The 22226-nt window shown below is 37.8% G+C and overlaps 1 protein-coding gene across 2 annotated transcripts in view; it reads right to left on the bottom strand.

The window, feature by feature from the left end:
* Positions 1-8054: 8054 nt before the first annotated feature.
* Positions 8055-22226, bottom strand: part of PLGRKT (plasminogen receptor with a C-terminal lysine) — a 75149-nt gene continuing 60977 nt past the window's right edge. For both annotated transcript variants that reach the window (XM_050761714.1, XM_050761715.1), the window contains exons 4-6: positions 11838-11968; positions 11157-11266; positions 8055-8445 (exon numbers count right to left, since the gene is read on the bottom strand). In XM_050761714.1, the coding sequence (XP_050617671.1) occupies positions 8324-8445; positions 11157-11266; positions 11838-11968 (363 nt within the window). In that variant the 3' untranslated portion in view covers positions 8055-8323. The remainder of the gene's footprint in view (positions 8446-11156; positions 11267-11837; positions 11969-22226) is intronic.

Below are 22226 nucleotides of genomic sequence, written 5' to 3'. Positions count from 1 at the left end.
GATATTTGATAGCTTGATTATAATATGTCTTGATGTCATTTTATTTGAATTGTATCTGATTAGAGACCTTTCACCTTGTTCCTGGAAATTTACATCTTTACTCAATTGGTAAGTTTTCAGCTATTATTTTAAAAATAATCTTTCTGTCCCTTTGTCTCTCTTCTTTTTCTTAAATTCCTATAATTTGAATATTTGCTTTTTTGAGGCTGTCCCATAAATCCTGTGTGCTTTCTCTATTCCTTTTCATTCTTTTTACTCCTCTGACTGCATATTTCCAAATACCTGTCTTCAAGTTCACAGATTCTTTCTTCTGATTAATCAATTCACTGTTGATGCTTTCTATTGACTTTTTCATTTTTTATTGTATTTTTCAGGTCCAGATTTCTTTTGTGTTTTTAAAATAATTTTAATCGCTGTTATAAAGTTCTCATTTTATTATTTTTCTGATTTCATTGAATTGTTTGTATTTTATTGAAATTCACTGAGCTTTCTTAAAACAAATCTTTTGATTTTTTTTTTGTTAGAAAGTTCATATATTTCCATTTCTCTAGGGTCAGAAGCTGAAAAACTATTGTGTTCTCTTGGTGGTGATATGTCTTTTTGTTTTTTCATGTTTCTTGTTGTATTGCATTGATGTCTATACATTTGTTGAAACAGTTACCTCTTTCAGACATTTGGACTAATTTCAATGTGAAAAGGCCTTCCTCAACAGGGAGGAGTAAGGCTCTGGATGGATCAAGTGTGGCTCCTTAGTAGTAGCCATGTAGTTCCGTCAGCTAAGGTCAGTGTTGCTGAAGATTACAGAATCCTCAGCAGTTAATGCTGTGAATGTCCACAGTAGCAGTGAGGGTTGTTAGGGTTTTCATGACAATGGCTGCTATGGTCCTCCCAATCTTCTTCCTCCTGCCGGGGAAGTTGTGGCTTGGGGCAGGTCCCTCTTGGCACTGGGACCAGCTTTCAGGCCCTTTTGCAGTAATGGTGACTCTGGCATCTGATGAGTGGCACCCATGGAGCAGTCACAGAGGTTAGTCCTAAGGCATAGGTACACATGCAGGCACTACAGCTCTGGGCTCTAAGCAGTAGAGGCACTGGTGCACACGGGGCAGGTATCCCCACTGCTGTATTGGTAATGTGTGTTCAGTGTCTAAGATGTGGTCAGGGCAGTTAAGCCACAGAACACAGCTCTAGAGTGTGGGCACTCATAAGGCAGCTGCAGCTTGGGAGTTGGGGAACATGGGGTTAAAAGAGGTAGCAGAGCTGTCTCAGGGCTATAGTGCTTTGTGGAAATAGCTGTCCATGCTCGTGTGTGTGTGTGTGTGTGTGTGTGTGTGTGTGTGTGTAGGGGAGGATTGAAGGCTTATATCTCCTACTCCACCATCTCGATAATATCAATCTCTCAACTTCTGCCATGTTTTTAAACCTACTAAATGTATTCTTCTGCATATTGTATTGTTTCAATCAAGATTAAAGTTTTTGATATCTATCTTTTTAAAATGCATGTAGTTTCAAAAGTCTAGCAAAATCACATTTGTTGATTGAACGATTTAGAAAGTACTTTGGCTTTTAAAAACTCTATTATGAAAAACTGTTTATTATGAAAATTTCAAATATGTACAAAGTAAACAAAATAGTATAAAGAATCCTCATGTCCTACATTATACAACTGCAATGGCTATCATTATTTTTGTCATTCTTTTTTCACCTATATCTCTCATTTCTCACTATATACCTGTATCTATCACTATATATAAAATATACTTTGAAATGCATACATATTAGCTTTACAATTTTGACAAATGAGTACACCGGAGTAAGACACATTTTTATTATGATATAAAACAATTCTCTCTTCCCAGATAATTTCCGCTTATCTCTTTCTGATCAATCCTCAACCCTTAGGGTAGGCACTATTCTGATAAAATTAGATTTGTTTTGCTTTAAACTTCATATAAGCAAATCATAATGCATTTGCTTTTAATTTAAAGGAGAGTTTGCCAGAACTGGTCTTTCATCATGAAATCAGATTAAAAAGTGACAAGTGAGAATGAAAGTTGGACATTGAATAGTATTGAAGCAATTCAAGTTGTGTGTAATGAGTGTGTTTAGAAAAAGCTAGTCTAATTAAAATCATCCCTGATGTATACTTAAGAACCGTAGGTAAGAGTGTAAATATTTAATATGCAAAGCTCTGAATTTATAGTTAGATTTCTGGCAGCATTTGATGTTTAATTTAACAAAATAATTCAGCAGGAACATTATAATAGAATTTTATGAAGTTCTTCTTTGCTCTTAGATAATATCCACACTGATGGGAGGGATAAGAAACATTCAGATAAAGAAACACAATTCAACCTGCTAAAGTGGGCTTTATGCTTAGAAATGCAACAAAGTCACAGCAGTGAAAAATACATCTACTTCTTGGTCAGAAGACATTGTACTTTTTATTGAATATGTTGAAACTTAGAACTGTTTCTAGCAGGTTTCCATGATGCTGTGCAAATGAGCAGCTAGAGTCAGGTTAAAAGAGATCAAGTTGGCCGGGCGCGGTGGCTCAAGCCTGTAATCCCAGCACTTTGGGAGGCCGAGACGGGTGGATCACGAGGTCAGGAGATCGAGACCATCCTGGCTAACACGGTGAAACCTCATCTCTACTAAAAAAATACAAAAAACTAGCCGGGCGAGGTGGTGGGCGCCTGTAGTCCCAGCTACTCGGGAGGCTGAGGCAGGAGAATGGCGGGAACCCGGGAGGCGGAGCTTGCAGTGAGCTGAGATCCGGCCACAGCACTCTAGCCTGGGCGACAGAGCGAGACTCGGTCTCAAAAAAATAAATAAATAAATAAATAAATAAATAAATAAATAAATAAAAAGAGATCGAGCATTTCCTGTGAGAGGTCCTTAGAAGGAGAGATTAGGGTGGGACCAGAGATGAGCTTGAAGGCAAGTTGTGTTTCCTGTGGGTCTGGCTTCGTGTCTCACCCCACCACATCTTTCCTCCAGCTATGACCAATGGGCTACTTGTAATGTTTCCTTTTCTTAAAACACTCCTACTCTAATAGGAAATTGATGCCTCTGTTTGAGAGACCATGTCAAAGTCTGAAACTGAATAGAACCCCTTTGCCTACCTAGATTTTTAGGATGCTTCAGAGGTGTCAGGCTTTGCAAAAATTCACCTGTGAACTGTCCTAAGCTGTCAGTTCAGAGAAGTAAACTGGCTGCAAGGTCAATCCAGTGCCCTGTGTCTTCCACAGCTACTGAATTAGAGAGAAGCAACTATTCATCAGCACAAACTATATTCCAACCCCAGGTGTCTTTCTATTATCACTAGTTTGAAATAGGTAGCATCAGTTGGTCTGCTTCCGAAATTCTTATTTCTTTGAAAATGAAAAGAAAAACATTCCAGAGACCAAGTTGGAAGTATTTTAAGGAAGTGTGAAACTGTCAAGTGCCTCAGACCTATCTTGGGTTCCTAGCTTATCTTTCTTCAAAATCACCTTAGGGGATAAACTTGGTGCTACTTTCAAGTCAAGTCAAATGTTTATCAGCAGTAAATTAATGGTGTGGGAATGGTGGGAAGAGAAGAAAAAACCGTCACTCATCTTTCTCAAAGTCTGATCATATTATTTTAACATTATCTTGACAGCCTTTCACAGGTCTCCCTAATCACACTTCAATATCTACCACTATCTCTAACCCATTGACTTTCACATACATTCAATGGCCATTTACTTCCTTACTATTTTTTGAAACTTTCACCAAGCTACAGTCCTAGATTTCTGGTCCTTCCTACAACATGGACTCTGTTCTCCTAACACCAAATGGCATGCCTAAACCAACTCAAGGTCAGGGTCTACCTCCACCTCAAGTGCAGAGAAGAAAACACCCATGGAATGCTGCTGACCACAGATGAAGTCCTTCAAGAAAAAACATAAACTAAGGCTAACACTCCATCATTCAATCCTTGACACTTGTGGACCGAGAAATTTTGAGCCAGAAATGTTATCCAAACCTCAGACTTAGTGATACCACTGAGTTCTTATCAGTGGGATACAGTTTCCAGTTGCTTTTATTCAGTGGTGATGACGAATTTGTACTGCTGCAGCCACACTTCTGTCATTTGAGTAACCAGAGAAACAAGTTAACACAGCAAAATAAACTGGCCTGTGAGGGAATCCCATTGGTGGCTTTGGTCTTTGGATTGGGTTGGTGGGTTCAACTCCCCCAACCAAGCCAGTAGCTGAACACTAACAGACATTCTTGGACTGTCTACTGTTAGAGGCAGTTGAGTCAGCTCCATCCCATTCTTCCTTGGCTCCTTTCTTATTTTCCAGACTTTTCTCACTTCCCCTCCTTCCATTCGCCTGTGTCTCTTAGCACATTTGCAGCCCAGATACTGCTCCAGACAGACTCAAAGTTATCATTAGAAAAATCAGTGGAGATGCTAAACAGCCAGTGTTTTGAAGAAAATACTAGAAACTGCTTTCTGAAAGCAGAAAGCAGTTGATGGTAGACAGGGTACTTCCTGAAATCTCCTGTGGGCATCCACAAGGCCAAATCTAAGGGAGTATTTCCAATCCTCTCACAAAACAGACACACTCCAAGGTCAAGAGACACCACAATGCCTGAGCAATGTGTTTGATTATATTTTATCAGTAACAATTTATTCCTTTCCAAGAATGGTGGGGCAGAAAAAGTATCGAGTTTCTGGCTCGTGTTTCTAGAATATCGCACTTGAACATTCATACATTAAAATTGTGAAAGTCTGTAAAATATATTATCAATTTCAGATGGCTCATATTTAGGTTATATTGGTCATAGATTATTTTTGCAATCTGTGTCTATTCCTTCTCAATTCCCTTCTAACCAATGCCCTTCTAACCCCACCCTAGGACACTTTATATGGCTCTGAGACTGAACATATGTGATAATTTTTAAAATTATATTTGATTTTGACTTTGACACTATTTTTTCTTGATCAGGCAGCATGTTGTATTGAAAAGAATCCTGCCAGGGATACTAAATACAAAGGTTTTAGTGTAACTACCACTACTAGATGTAAAACCTTAGGTCAATCACAAAGGGCCTCAATTTTTTCAAGTGTAAGGTGAGGACTTAGACTGGACTATTTCTAAGTGTCTTCCCTTCATCTTTAAAATCCTTGATCATAACTTCACTATTTGTCATTAAAACTACTTTGGCTTATGGGAACTTTCTCACAGCCTTTCCAAAGTGCAATGAGTACCACACCATAAAGGAACCTTCAACATTACCCATAAACACAAATTCAGATTGGTTGAACACCATATAAATTTAATTTATTTGTAAATTTTAGACCCTGATATATTATTTTTAACTGGGATAACAATTCTCTAATGTAAATGTGAATATGAAACATTCAAAACACTTAGGTACAGCAATGTCACAGACTGCATCTTTACTATTATGCAGTGATTGTCAAGAACAGTCTTTCTGTTGCAGAGAATCTCTGGATCCATACTTACATCCCTTAACTATGACAGACTCCACATATACTTGGCAGCTTCTGCATTGCCTTGGCTGAGCCAAGAGTGTCTTGGGAAGAAAAGAACCACATGGAGAGTAGACAAGTTTTCCTCCAACTTTGCTCCTAATAATTGACAAAGAGATTGAGTGAGGTTATCATTATTTTAATCTCTAAATCTTTGTTCATAATGAAACCTGTTTCTTATCCTTCTCCTAATATACTTACTCATTTATTTCCTCATTCTTCTTGTAATATCACAAAAGTTTGTGATAATTATAAGCTAGTTACTTATAGAAGACCATATAAGGTTCAGTATTTGGAAACATCAGATGTCTAGTTGGTAATTAGGGCTTAATCATAAGTATAAACAAATATTTAATTAACATAAATGAAGAAATAGCTCAGGAGCATCACAGCAGAAATGTTTTTCCTTTCAACCAACGGACACTGTAATAATGAGAGGAAAAGTTTTGGATAATCAGCAGTTATAACACTGAAAAATGTTACAACATACTTGTGCTGCATGGTCATTTTTAATAGCTCCACTTTGATTTTTGCCTCTCTATACAATTGGGAGCGAACAAAAGTATGAGTGTAAGTGCGTATGTTTCTCAGCAGGGGCTCTACTGAGGTAGAATTATTAAACTCAGTGTCAGTGCCAGAGGAAGAAGCCAATATAATTAAACAGCCTGGTGTTCTTAAGGGGGCCCAGGGCCTGACTATGTTGCCAGCAACGAAAATCCCATATAAGGTCTTGAGCCGATCAGCCCTTGCAGAGGCCTCAAACTATTCTTGGCGAGCCCTGGCTAGACTATGTCAGGAACATTTGAATAGCATGATTGAATTATGGGGAAAGAAATACAATTCCAGATTCTGGTGTGACCTACCACCAGCACCAGGTCTTAAGCATTCACGAGTCCACCAGTGTTGCTCCCAGTACTTCTTTCCCATGTTCTCTAGGGGTCTTAGATAATTTACACAGATTAAAAATGCAGGGAAAACAACTTCTCCCACTCTGTGACCTCAGACTGGTTTCCTGGTGCCGCTGTTCTCTATTTTCACAATCTTGAGTCCATTCGCAAGGCTGTAGCCTTAATTCAGGCCGCTGGTCAGCACTCAGGTGGATCATTGCAGTTCCTCATTACTTGAGATCTGGAATCTTTCCCTTCTAATCTACTAATCTGAGTAAAAATCCCATTTTGTATTATTTCACTGCTATCACCCTCAGGAAAGAATCCAAACTCCTTGCTGTTACATCCAAGGCCCTTCAGGAATTGAACTGTGCTTCCACCAGGATCATTTCTGAAAAGTCCCCCACATGAGGAACCCCTTGCTGCAGCCAAATTAAATGACCTGCAGCAACTCCTTGGATTTGGCTTGCATGGTCCTGCCTTTGTTCAAGCTGCTTCTCCTGCCCGGGGCACCCTTCCTCTTCAACATTTACCTTCATGGAGAACTTCTATGCATCCTTCAAGACTTGGCTCAAGGTTCTCTAAAACTAAAATTGTAACAAAATACATTGGTATGTTGTCAGCTCCTTGAAGGTAGGGACCACATTATATTCATGCTTATTCCTACCTTAATATTTACTCTCCTATTATTCTTCCTGGGCTTCTTTCTATTATTTGGCCATGCCATGTCTCAGTCCAAATGTCACCTCTGCAGAGAGGCAGTGTCTGCAGCCCCGATCTAAAGTAGCACCACCTCATTAACCCAATCATTCTCTTATCACTCTGTTTCATTTCCACTGCAGCATCTGTCATGTTTATCTCCATGTTAATTTGTTGCCCTCCCCATTCTCCCACCCCTCACTAGAACATATTCCCCTGCCCAGGATACAGGACATTGTCTACTTATTCACTGATGTAGCTCTAGTGTCTACAACAGTGCCTGGCACATAGTAGTATCAATAAATCTCTTTGGAATAAGCATATTATATGTAGAGTTTGCATCTGAAGGAATACTTACATAGAGGAGTATTTTATGAGGTGTTTTCCCAGTGAGTCTAAATAAAAAGGCAGTCATCCAAATCTACCTCTCTCTTGTTTCCACCTCTCTAGCAACTATGCCCTGGGTCACTATTAGAATGTTGTTACCTTTTCCCTTTTATAGCTTTTCTTTGCAGGTTAAGCATCAGTTAAGGCCTTGTCAAGGCCTTTTAGAGCACAGCCACTGGAGCCACACTTGTTCAAATCCAAGCCCTGGCCAAGCATGGCTTTGGCCCAGCCAAACTGGATGACCTGCAGCAACTTCTTGGATTTGGCTTGCATGCTTCTGCCTTTGTTCAAGCTGCTTATCTGTGCTTCAGTTTCCACATTTATAAAATGATTCCTGCTTCATAAAATTATTGGGATGATTACAAGAATTTGTACAAAACACTCAGAACAGTGCCAGTCATAGTAAATGCAGTATATATGTTAGTCAAACAATACTGTTTTCTGTCATGTAGGGGCAGGACACAATTGACAAATCCAAAATACAGAAGCATCTGTGGAAATGGAATGTGGTATGGAAAGTATGTGTGACAGAGAAGTGAAAGCAGCTGGGCATTTGCTTCCAGGAATTCAAAACAATTTATTAATTTTACACTTAGATATTGGTAATGCACACAGAGAGAGGAAATCTGAAAGTTATTTAGAGCACCTCCTTGATTTTGTGTTGAATGTTATAAATTTTATTTTAAAATAGCTCAAAACTCATCTTGCATTTTAATATTTTAAAATAAAATCTACAATATCAAAATCTTGAGCATTTAAAAAATTGTAAAAACCATGATTCAAGTCAACAATTCTGTGCTTTGAGATTTGATTGCTAAACAGGATTTCACTTGTCTATGAAGAATTTACTCTGTTCCTTTCTGGCTTTTTCAATGCTTTCAAAAGTGATCATTCCTCTTGGCAGCTGCAATTTACTCTTTTCTGTTTCCAGTATGTCCTCAGCTTCACCTTAAATAAAGTACAGAAATACACAAGGTGACAAAGGGGTCATCAGCAATTTGTGACAAAGCCTGATTGCTATATTCCTTGACAGGCTCTAACAGCGTATGAGCCATGTTCCCAATTTCACACTTAAACATTTTCCTCAGGAGAAGTAATACACTTCCCAGAGGAAACACAGTGATGAATTCTGACAACTCATACATAAATCAGGAGGTACAGATTTTTTTGACATGTAGAAGAGAAAGAACATCAAGATAAGTAATTTTTTCCCTTGAAACAAAGTCAGGATTAGTATTAATTCTGTTTGGAGGGATTTGGGTAGAGGAACCACATATATAGTCTTTCCCATTGTCCTTTAATATAAGTGACAAGAGAGAAAGTAAAGTTTACTACAAATTCTAATTTTTCAGAAAAGCTAATCTTCAACCTGACATTACTTATAAACACTCAAAATAATATTAAATGTTCTTTAGTCTGTATACATACAAATATACATATACACACATCTTTATAAACAATTCCCCTTTCAAAGAGCTACACAATGCAGTAATTTCTTGGGCCCACTGACATTTCCCAGGTTTTATTGTTGAAGACTACTTAGCACATTTTTAAAAATTGTATTACAGTACATGTTTACATTTCATAAGCCTCCCTTGGGATTAAAAGGTGACACTTTCTGTGAGTACTCCTCTTTTAACACACTATTTTATTTTATTGAGACAGAGTCCAACTCTGTCACCCAGGCTGGAGTGCAGTGGTGCAGTCTCAGGTCACTGCAGCCTCTGCCTCCTCAGTTCAAGCGATTCTTGTGCCTCAGCCTCCTGAGTAGCTGGGACTACAGGCGGTATACACCGACTAATTTTGTACTTTTCATAGAGACAGGATTTCACCATGTTGGACAGGCTAGTCTCGAACTCAAGTGATTTGCCCGCCTTGGCCTCCCAAAGTGCTGGGATTACAGGTGTGAGCCACTGCACCTGGCCTTCTTTTAACACGCTATTAATTGTACTCCAAACCCAACAGAACAGACCATAGTTTTCAAATTATAAGAGCATTTCAATCATCTGCAAATATCTTCTTTTTTTACTTCTGTCTCAAATAGCAAGTAAAAATCATGATAAAATTACATATAACTAGGTTGGCCATTGATGACAGACTAGATGTTTTCCATGTGAGAGAGCCTTTCTTCCAGTTAGTAAATTCTCATCATGTATTTACAGAATGGCTGATAATAAACTCAGTTGAATAGGGATTGTATATTTTAGAGTCATCATTATTAACATGGAAAAAAAACTATAATCTACATTTTCTAATGTGATAAGTTTTCTGATGAATTCGAATTTTTTTTAAACAGGAAATTCCCATAAAAATTTCCTATTAAATTTCTGTGCCAGCTGTGTCAAATTCCAGGGCAATAAAAATCAGGATTATGTGACAGCAGCAGTGTGCAGGTGAATATTTACCAACCAGTTCTCTGAAAATAAAATGTCTATAAATTTATAATATATATGCTTATTATACATGTTATACATGTTCATTATACATAAAAATATGTACCATAATAAAATGTACATAAAATTCCACATAGCAAATTGATTCTCACAGAATGCTTTCATTGATTTTTATGGAATGCTGGAATCCGTGGCCAGCCTATGTTGCAGTTGATGAGAGAGTATAATGGATGACGGTTGGTGTTTTCATTCACACTAATGAGTAGGACAAAAGTGAAACAATGAGTTGTTTTATTGAAGACAAATGTTGGAACTTCATTTATTTGAGAATGATGTAAACAACTTATTTGCTGAACTGGATAATAGTTTTTCAATATTAGAAGAATATTTCACCAACTTTTATGCTATTTACAATGGAATAGTTACATACAAAGCACATTTTTAAGCTTAATCTGCATTTTTAGCATTTTCTTCATCAATTTTTAAAATCTAGACCATAGGTTGGCAAACTGTCTTAAAGGGCCAGACAGTAAATATTATAGGCTTGTGGGCTTATATGTTTCTGTTTCAACGATGGCTCTGTCATGGTAATGGGAAGGCAGCCACAGACAATACATGAATGAATGAGCATGGATGTGTTCCAATAAAACTTTATTTTTGAAAACAGGTGGCCAGCCTCAGGCCATAATTTTTCAACCCCTGGTCTAGAAAATCAATAAAATAAGCAGTCAAGCCTTGATTTGGCAACCACAGATTTCCATTGTGTAAATACTCCCATCAAGACCAACTTCAGACTATCAATGGGGTGTCACTAAAACTGGACAGTAGCTGTATTTTGTTTTGTCTGTGTATTATATCTGCATTTCTATCATATAGATACAATAGCTATAAATAATCAGAGTATGGATAATAGCAAATATTTAGAAACAGATGAGTTCTGTTTATTACCTTTGTTTTAAACACAATTTAATATTATTTATTTGCTGTAATTTATTTGTTGCAAGTTTATATAAGTTTTAATACCTTAAATGACTATGTTTAACAACCGGCTTACACAATCCCTGAAAATGTAGTGATTGGTTCTTGTGAGCTGGTATGAGGTGGCTCCAGCACACCACTGTGTGAGAGGGAGCAGAAATGTTGGTCATTGGAGGTTCAAAGAGAGAGTCTTGTCAGAATTTTTATAAGTCAAAGGTTCCTAAGGCAGGGATCCTTGAACTGGAAAATAAATCAGCAAATAGAAACTCTAGTTTATCAAAGACTTACCTTTCATTCTTTCTAAAAGGGTTCCATAGCCCAAGTCATACTGGTAGGTGAGGATAAAGCTTAATGGAACAATTGGGACCAGGAAGGCTGGCTTCTTTTTTTTAATCGCTCTATTTCAAGAATTAAAAAAAGAACCAATATCAAAAAATAATCTGTAAATACATATCTGTATACTTAAAGAAAAAAAAAATACCTGCTTTTTGGAAGAATGACTTTTCCTTCAGAAGTTACTTAATACATTTGATAATTCTATGGAAATAGGATTTCCTTACCCAATATCCCTAACCAGATTCTGCAGTTCTCAAGGGCAAGGTCTGTGACTTGTTCATCTTTATTTGACTTTGAAGCTCAGGTTCCTTGTTTTTAAAATGGGTAAAGATTGGTATCTACCACTAAGGGATTGTGGAGATAAACATATAGAGGCCTTCTTGGTGTCAAGTTGGTGCTCTCTCTCTCTAACTAATAAAGTAGAGAAAAAGACAGAAGCAACCTAGGAAACTAAATTAACTGTTACTGCCTTGCTTTCACAGAGTTACCCCCAAGGACTAAGGTTAATAGGTTACTTTGCTTACATACACTATTTGGACCAAAGTCTTATTCTGGCCAACTTCATAATAAAATGGTAATGGAAAAGACAAAAAGAAGTAAATGACTGAAGAAAATATTAAATAGCAAACATACCCAGCTGTTAAAGAGATGGCTGCAAAGCCAAAAAAAGTTCCAAAATATTTGAGGAATTCCCGAGACCACGCGATCTGCATAGCCATTTGTCTTTCCCTCATTTCACTCTGCATGATGAGCTGCCTTTCCAGCTGAGGACAAAACAAAAGACAAAGTGAAGTTACTCATCATTGGAATCTGAACAAATAGTAATCTGTTTTTCCAGCGGATTCATTCTTCAATTGCTTTAATTCATGTTTTTTCAAAAAAATCTCAACAGACTTTGACTAAAGTTCCTCTGGACAGCTCTCACCAACTGTCACCTTGGCAGTGAAATCTTCCTGGAATAAATACAGAATAAATATCAATATTCCATTTTTACACCCTGAGGTCTTGACTGCCTGTGGTCTGGAGCTTTAGCCAAGCCTCAAATAAATGTCCAGCTTTTCCTATTGCATGTGTGGAAAGATCTATGGGTCTTTAAATGTAGATACATCTTACTGGCCTTTATTTCCACTTGCATGGAAATCTGCCTTCCAAATCCACTCCAAACTGAAATTTATTTGGAGTATTTATTTGGTCCATATCATACCACAATATGATAGTAGATGGGTGTTGTTGTTTTGAGACATCTTTTCCTTTGCCACATTTTTCTAACCTCAAGTTCTTCACCACTTTGTTCAGTGCCTTTCACCGCTTTGAACAGAAGGCAGATGGCTCAGAACACAGGAGACTGAATTTCTAAATGGATTTTTAGAAAATACTCAGGAGAAGCAACTGTCTGTAAACCCAAGCCCATTATTTGAAGAGAGTTATATTCTTGACAGAGAAAAGTGTTGTTGGCATTGTTGTTGTTGTTTTAATTCTAAAATCTTGGCACTACATGTCATTAGCCAAGCTAGAGGGCAGTACACAGGGAGTTCATGATGCAAGGAAGAGGAGAGGAAGGTGATTTAGTTTCCCCTCCATGCCCTCTTTCTACTGAGGGGAGTAGCTGGGAGGGGCAAGTGATAGTTTAGATGTAAAGATGGCGCTTGGCTCCTTGGCCTAATTTGGGAAGTTAAATCCCCAGAAGATACGAAGGAAGCCTCAGTTGGGTTTGGGAATCCCTAAACAGAGAAGACTTGTGGCCTTGCTTCCTGTAGATAATTCTGGAAGGGAGCAGCTACAGCAGAGCAGAAATGGTTTCAGGGCAGACCTCGCAGAGAGCACACCTAAGAGAGGCCACTTCCATCTCCCTCAGCAGCCAAGGGGTGTGGAGGAAGTCTGCAAGGTTCTCACATCAGCTGAAGAGGGGCACAGAGGGTAGCTATGGATCGAGAGCAGGGGGACTACCAAAGAGTCCAAAACCTAGAGCCAGGGGACCCCATAACAGACACTTTAGGAGTGAACATAAGCCAGTGGTTGGGTGGGGAAGGCCACTGGATCCCAGAGGATCAGCAGCATCCGAGAGTGCTTTTCTGCTGTTGTTTTCTGTTCGATCAACCTGGACAGCACCACATGATGTTCCCTAAGGGCATGAGGCCGTGTTCCAGGCTGGCATAACCATCATCCCCATACTCTCAGGTGCTGCTGAGCCTCTGGGATCCAGTGGCCTTCCCCGCTCAGCCACTGGCTTACATTCACTCCCAAGTGTCTGTTGTGGGGTCCCCGGCCCAAGGTTTTGGACTCCAGTAGGCTACCAGCTCTCAGTCTGCAGCCACCTTCTCTGCCCCTCTCCAGCTGAGGTGAGAACCTTGCAGACTTTCTTCAGACCCCTCAGCCACTAAGGGAGACGGAAGTGGCCTCTCTTAGGCATGCTCTCTGTGAGGTCTGCTCTGAAACCCTTTCTGCTCCGCAGTATCTGCTCCCTCCCAACATTCTCCACAGGAAGCAGGGCCATAATTCTCTGTCTGGGGATCCCCAAATGCATCTGGCTAGATGTGCCTTCCCTGATGCTGGTGCCACCTGAGATCACCTGCACCCAAGCCTAGGTCATACCAAGGAAAAGAGAACGGAGAAGGAGAGGAGGAAAGATGAATTCAACTATTTTCTCCCAAAGAACCGAGTTTTAAACTACAAATAATTGAGTAACTTTGACTTGTCAAAATTGAATTTGCTGTCACCAAGAGAAATTGAGGTTCATTTTGAGTTCAATTAGCAATAAAAAATAGATGTGTTTTTGCACAAGATTATTTAGTGTGTGAAATTCATCCTTGCTACATTACTTATTTACAAAACTTACATACTGATTCATCATATCCCCCAAAGTGATGTAAATGCAGCAATTAATTATTTGTGTTTTTATCAAAAGGCAGTAAACAAGAAATAGAGGAGTCCAGAGTAGTTCTAAACTTTTGCTGCACACCATGAGCATCTGGGAAGCTTTTCAAAGTTCTAGTACCCAGACCTACACCCCAGACCAACTAAACCAGGTGAGATCAATTCAGTCAGGATCTGGAGGTAAAATCAGGCATCAGTATTTTCTAACGGTTTCCAGATAGTTCTCGTGTGCTACTGGGACTGAGAACCATCACCATAAATGAAAGACTCATAGCTTATGCTTTTTTCCCACGAAAGATCAACGTGAGATATCAGTCTGAAAGATATCACCTGGGAACTCTCAAAAGATTGTGAGCAGAGGGCTTTCAGGGTGGTGGAGTTAATCTGTATGGTACTATGGTGGTGGATACATGACACTCTGCATTTGTCAAAACTCATAAAACTTTACAGCACAGCGTGAACCTTAGCGCATACAAATTTTACAAATCAGCCAAAAGGGCAAGGGATGCACAAGATGGAATGGGGACTGTGACAAAATAATCTGACTGTACTACAAATGTATGGCACAATCTCACTGAAGGGTTGGGGGAAAATAACTGATCTAACTTTGGAAAATGGTATTTTGACTAAAAACTGTAAAACTAAAGACAGAAAGAACTATACATAAACACTGTACTCTAGTGAGTAAAACTGTCTCTCACAAGTTACAGATTAACAATTCTGAAACCACTTTACATGTTTACTGGAGGTGAGCAACAAGTAAATTGACAGCAGATGGTGGAAGTCAGGTTTCTTATTATTAAACAGGGAGATAACAAACAAGCAAGAGGAAAAGACTAGAATGAACCATGTGGCACTGGATTAGAGCCAATAACATCAGTATGAACTCATGCTTAGTGCTTGATATAGAGATAGACAAAGATGAAATTATAGATATGCATATCTATATGCATGCATGGATTAGGCATTCATGGCTTAGTGTAAGTACATACGTTTTCTCAGCTCTGTCCACTGACAGGGAATAGAGGCAATAACCTCTTGCAAACAAGCATACCTAACACCCAGAAACACCCAGACATGATTTCTACTCTCCAAAAAAATAAATAAACCAGGGCTCCTTGGAGAAATAGCTGGCCTAGGACTGGGGCAAGAAATGTATAAGAGGAGCCTACAGCATCTTATAGTGCCAGAAAGTCAAGAGATACTAAAATAATAATAATGATGATGGAGTATGTCAAAAGGACACGGGGGTCAATCTGAAAGAGCTACTAATGTCCAAAGCTGGAACAATTTTATCAGCAAAATAAATAACATAGTATTGGATTATAACCTAAAGTATAAAATAAATATCCACGAGTCTATACTAATATAAATGGAGAAGAGACAAATATCCTGTACAGAAGAATTCCAACTCATTTACATAGATACTCCTCCTCGCTCTTCAAAGAAGTGGAGCTTAACTCCCACCCCTTGATCTTGGGCTTTGCTTAGTTACTTGCTTCCAATGCGAACAGTATGAAAGGCAGGGTGAGGGATGACGAAGCTAAAGAGACAAGAAGACTAAATGTAACGTGGCATCCTGGATGAGATTCTGGGACAGAAAGGGAACATTAGAGACAAACAAATGAAATCTGAATGTGGGATGTATTGAATAGTAATGGATCAATGTTCGCTTCTTAGTTGTGGCAAATGTGCCATGGTAATAGTCAGATGTTAACAGCAGGGCACAATGAATGTAGGGTATTTGGGAATTCTATATGCCTTTTCTATAAATCTAAAACTAGTCTCAAATTTAAGTATATTCAAAAAACTAGTTATGAACAAATATTATATTCTGAGTCTGCTCCCTTACTGTTAAGAATGAAGGCAATCATGTCCATCTTTCATAAATAAATTATAAAAATCAGCAAGATTGTGTATCTGTGATAAACTATGAGCCTAGAGTGAGAAAAAATTCCATGCAGACTCTCTCCATGAGTAAAACATTCTAATGAAAGATATTTTGATCTGTAATGTTAATTATCCATTAAAATGTTATTAACTACCCTATATTTCATAAGATTATATTTAAAGTCATAGGTCTATATCTGTATACATCTTAAAAGTCAAATTAATAAACTAGACTACCAAATTTTTCAATAGCCATAAAGGGATAAATGAATTAATGCAATTATCAATTTACCAAGAATTGGCATCCTTTAACTATGTGTACATTCATTTTCAACCTTCCTTCTCAATTACTGACACTAAAAACAGCAAATAAAAGCAAAACAGAACATGTACAGCAAGTTCTCTTAATGGTTGTTAACTCAAATCCTAAATACAAAATTCTTTATCCTATTTTAAAAGAAATGTAGACCTTTTATAATAATAATTTTCTTATCTCTGGACTTTTTGATACTGCTTTACAGAATAATTTGAAATCAAAATGTTCCTGATTATAACTTCACACTCTGAGGATTTTACAGGCTTATCTGATGCTAGTTTAACAATTAGAGAACCACAATTAATTTTAAAGAGAGCACATAAGACCCTCCACAAACTAGGCATTGAAAGAACATATCTCAAAATAATAAAAGCCATCTATGACAAACCCACAGCCAACATCACTGAATGGGAAAAAGCTGGAAGCATTCCCCTTGAAAACTAGAACAAAACAAGGATGTCCACTCTCACCACTCCTATTCAATTTAGTATTGGAAGTCCTAGCCAGAGCAATCAGGCAAGAGAAAGAAATAAAAGGCATCCAAATGGAAAAAGAAGGCAAATGATCCCTCCTCATTGAATATTATTCTACACTAGGAAAACCTAAAGACTCCGCCAAAAGGCTCCTAGCCCTAACAGACCTAATAAACAACTTCAGCAAAGTTTGAAGATACAAAATCAACATACAAAAATTAGTAGCATTTCTACACACCAGTAATGGTCATGCTGAGAGCCAAACCAAGAATGCAATCCCATTTACAACAGACAGACAGACAGACAGACACACACACACACACACACACACACACACACACACACACCCCTAGGATGAAAGAAATCAGAGACAGCACAAATAAATGAAAGAACATTCCATGCTCATGAATTGGAAGAATCAATATTGTTAAAATGGCCATACTGCCTAAAGCAAAATACAGATTCAATGCTATTCCTATCAAACAACCAGTATCATTCTTTACAGAACTAGAAAAAAAAACTTTTCTAAAATTCATATAGAACCAAAAAGTCCAAATAGGTAAAGCAATCCTAAGCAAAAAGAACAAAGCCAGAGGCATCACACTACCTGACTTTATACTATAAGGCTATAATAACCAAAACAGCATGGTACTAGTACAAAAGCAGAAACATATGCCAATGGAAAAGAATAGAGAACTCATAAATAAAGCCACATACCTACAACCATCTGACCTTTAACAAAGTTGACAAAAATAAGCAACAGGGAAAGGACTCCCTATTTAATAAATGGTGCTGGGATAACTTGCCAGCATATGCAGAAGAATGAAAATGGACCCTACCTATCACCATATACAAAACTTAACTCAAAATGGATTAAAGACTTAAGTGGAAAACCTTAAACTATGAAAATCCTAGAATAAAACCTGAAATAAACCATTCTGGACATTGGTCTTGGCAAAGAATTTATGACTATGTCCTCAAAAGCAATGACAACAAGAACAAAAATTGACAAATGTTACCTAATTAAACTAAAGAGCTTCTGCACAACAACAACAAAACTATCAACAGAGTAAACAAACAATTTATAGAATGGAAGAAAATATTTGCAAATTATGTATCTGACAAAGGTCTAGTATCCAGAATCTATAAGGAACTTAAACAACTCAACAAACAAAAACCAAATAATCCCATTAAAAAGTGGGCAAAGGACATGAACAGACACTTCTCAAAAGAAGACATACACTTGGTCAACAAGCATATGAAAAAATGTTCAACATCAATAATCAGAAAAAAGCGAATCAAAACTACAATGAGATACCATCTCACACCAGTCAGAATGGCTATTAAAAAGATAAGAAATAACAGATGCTGGCAAGGCTGCAGAGAAGAGGGAACACTTACACACTGTTGGTGGGAATGTAAATTAATTCAGTCACTGTGGAAAGCAGTTTAGAGACTTAAAACAGAATGACCATTTGACCCAGCAATCCCATTACTGGGTATATATCCAAAAGAAAATAAACAATTTGACAAAAAAGACATGTCTACTCATATTTTCATCTCAGCACTATTCACAATAGCAAAGACACGGAATCAACCTAGCTGCCCATCAATGGTGGATTGACGAAAGAAAATGTGGTAAATATACATCATGGAATACTATGCAGCCATAAAAAGGAATTAAATCATATCCTTTGCAGCCATCTGGATGCAACTGGAGGCCATTATCCTAAGTGAATTAACAAAGGAACAGGAAGCCAAATAACTCAAGTTCTCAATGTAAGTGGCAACTAAGCACTGGGTAACTATAGACATAAAGAGACAACAATAGACACCAGGGACTACGAGAAGGGGTAGAGGGGGAGGGGAGCAAGGGATGAAAAACTCCCTATTGGGTTCCATGCTCACCACTTGGGTGATGGAATCATTCATACCCCAAACCTCAGCATCACACATAATAAACCTGCACCCCCTGAACCTAAAACAAAAGTTGAAATGATAAAAAATAAAGATACCAAAACAGATATATAGACCAATGGAACAGAACAGAGGCCTCAGAAATAATGCCACACATCTACAACTATCTGATCTTTGACAAACCTGACAAAAACAAGAAATGAGGAAAGGATTCCCTATTCAATAAATGGTGCTGGGAAAACTGGCTAGCCATATGCAGAAAACTAAAACTGGAGCCCTTCCTTACACCTTATGCAAAAATTCACTCAAGATGGATTAAAGACTTAAATGTAAGACCTAAAACCATAAAAACCCTAGAAGAAAACCTAGGCAATACCATTCATGACATACGTATGGGCAAAGACTTCATGACTGAAACACCAAAAGCAATGGCAACAAAAGTCAACATTGACAAATGGGATCCAATTAAACTAAAGAGCTTCTGCACGGCAAAAGAAACTGTCATCAGAGTGAACAGGCAACCTACAGAATGGGAGAAAAATTTTGCAATCTAACCATCTGACAAAGGGCTAACATCCAGAATTTACAAAGAACTTAAATTTACAAGAAAAAAAGAACTCCACCAAAAAGTGGGCGAATAGACACTTCTCAAAAGAAGACATGTATGCAGCCAACAAACATATGAAAAAATGCTCATCATCACTGGTCATCAGAGAAATGCAAATCCAAACCACAGTGAGATACCATCTCACGCCAGTTAGAATGGCGACCATTAAAAAGTCAGGAAACAACAGATGCTGGAGAGGATGTGGAGAAATAGGAATGCGTTTACACTGTTGGTGGGAGTGTAGACTAGTTCAACCATTGCGGAAGACAGTGTAGAGATTCCTCAAAAATCTCGAACCAGAAATACCACTTGACCCAGCAATCCCATTACTGGGTATATACCCAAAGGATTATAAATTACTATAAAGACACATGCACACATATGTTTATTGCAGCACTGTTCACAATAGCAAAGATTTGAAACCAACCCAAATGCCCATCAATGATAGACTGGCTAAAGAAAATGTGGTACATATACACAATGGAATACTGTGCAGCCATTAAAAAAAGGATGAATTCATGTCCTTTGCAGGGACATGGATGAAGCTGGAAACCATCATTCTCAGCAAACTAACATAGGAACAGAAAACCAAACACCGCATGTTCTCACTCATATGTGGGAGTTGAACAATGAGAATACATGGACAGGGGAACATCACACACCAGGGCCTGTCGGGGGCTGGGGGGCTAGGGGAGGGATAGCATTAGGAGAAATACCTAATGTAGGTAACATGTTGATGGGTGCAGCAAACCATCATGGCACATGCATACCTACGTAACAAACCTGCACATTCTGCACATGTATCCCAGAATTTAAAGTATAATAAAAAATAAAAATAAAAAACATAAAAGGAAGCTAGCATATTAGAAATAATTGTACATAGGAGGAACCACATTCTAAACACATTCATAAAACTCTTACATCAGCTCTTTCCTGTATATTTTCATTCTTCAATTTATTTGTTTAAAAAATATGAAGAACAGCCATAAAATTACTGACCTCAGTAATTTGTCAATCTGTTGAGTTTCCAAAGGGGCAATTATGTAAAGGTCCACAGACTATTTAATATAATTTTCCCCTTAATACAATAATAAAGTTATTAAATTTCATTTGGACACACAAAACATTGTATAACACATTATCCTATAAATTATTCTTATTGCAGTTTTAATTTCATATTTATTGGAGTCTTCCCTATTTTTGAGAAATAATTAGGCCAACTCTGAGAAACAAATCAGTTTACTACTGTGTTTTGGTTTCCATTGACATTTTAATTTATGCACAATAAATTCACATGATAGAAAAGTTTTGTTTTTATTTGCTTAATTGGGCAATGCCAAAAAGTTATTCCACATGTTCTGCCACAAAAGAGGTCACGTAGACCTGTTTTTTGTTTTGTTTTTATCCAAAATGAGAATATTTTATATTTATCTATGCCTTTGTTAAATTAATAGAAACATATTTAATACCTTCTAAACCAAAAGAAAATCGATGTTTCAGGTAAAAACAAAACATAAACTAACATTGTTAAAACAAAGCAGCCATAATGAAAGCTGTGGCAAGTGTCATTTAACCTTAACTTGCTCTACAGATAAGTTAAATGTTCAATGTCCAGTCTAGGAAGAATCTCAGTGAGGAAATAAGTAGTAATTTGAAGTTCTTTTTGCCTTAAGAAAAAAAGTCCCCCTTTATCAATAACTTATAAAAAATAATTGAATACAAACCAAATTGTAGTATTATTCAGAGGCTTAAAGGCTGTGGTAACAGCATCTTATTATATATCTTCCAATAAAGATTACAACATAATAACTTCCATTCTTACTCATAGATGTAACATCTTATTATAAACAATAAGGTTGCCATATGTAAAAATGAGAATTTCAGTTTAGCAAAATCCCTGTGTTTTAGGCCAAATGCCATATTAAGAGGTAGATTCCAAAATAAATATTTAGACTTTTTCTAAAAAGATCAGAAGATGCCAATAAGTTGAGCAGCTGACAGAACCTAGGAAAGAAACAACAAAAGACCATCCACTTCTGATGTGGTTTGGCTGTGTCCCCATCCAAATCTCAACTTGAATTGTATCTCCCACAATCCTCATGTGTTGTGGGAGGGAACCAGGCGGAAGTAACTGAATCATGGGGGCCAGTGTTTCCCGTGCTATTCTCATGACAGCAGATAACTCTCACGATATCTGATGGGTTTATCAGGGGTTTCCGCTTTTGCTTCTTCCTCATTTTCTCTTGCCACCACCATGAAAGAAGTGCCTTTTGTCTCCTGCCATGATTCTGAGGCCTCCCCAGCCATGTGGAACTGTAAATCCAGTTAAACCTCTTTTTCTTCCGAGTCTCAGGTATGTCTTTATCAGCAGCGTGATAACGGACTAACACAGCTTCTCAACCATTATCTAAAATCCTTGAAAGTCATAGCTCCTAACAGTGTCTGGTAAGTTATTAGCACTGTTAACTGAAGTTGAAGACAATTCCTGATTGTCTATTGAGTAAAAACAATAAGGGTGTTTTCATTTATCCTGTATTTCCTCATTTCATAGTTTGATAGTTAATATTCCACTATGTCATTCCCAACAGTGCACAAAAGACCTCTATTCTACAATACTTAGGATACCTAAATATTACACTCTATAATAATAGGATACCTAAGAATCTTGGAACCAAGATGTGCTACAAAAAACAATTATCAAAAAATTATTTTTCTTTGTTTTGTTTGTTTGTTTGAGATGGAGTCTCGTTCTGTCTCCCAGGCTGGAGTGCAGTGGCGCAATCTCAGCTCACTGTAACCTCTGCCTCCTGGGTTCAAGCGATTCTCTTGCCTCAGCCTCCGAGTAGCTGGGACTATAGGCATGCACCACCGCGCCCAGCTAATTTTTGTATTTTTAGTAGAGACGGGGTTTCACCATGTTGGCCAGGATGGTCCTGATCTTTTGA

The sequence above is a fragment of the Macaca thibetana genome, chromosome 15 (assembly GCF_024542745.1).
Source record: "Macaca thibetana thibetana isolate TM-01 chromosome 15, ASM2454274v1, whole genome shotgun sequence".
Taxonomy (NCBI): Eukaryota; Metazoa; Chordata; class Mammalia; order Primates; family Cercopithecidae; genus Macaca; species Macaca thibetana.
The sequence above is the reverse complement of the archived record's forward strand: the minus strand, read 5'-3'. Positions and strand labels throughout refer to the sequence as shown.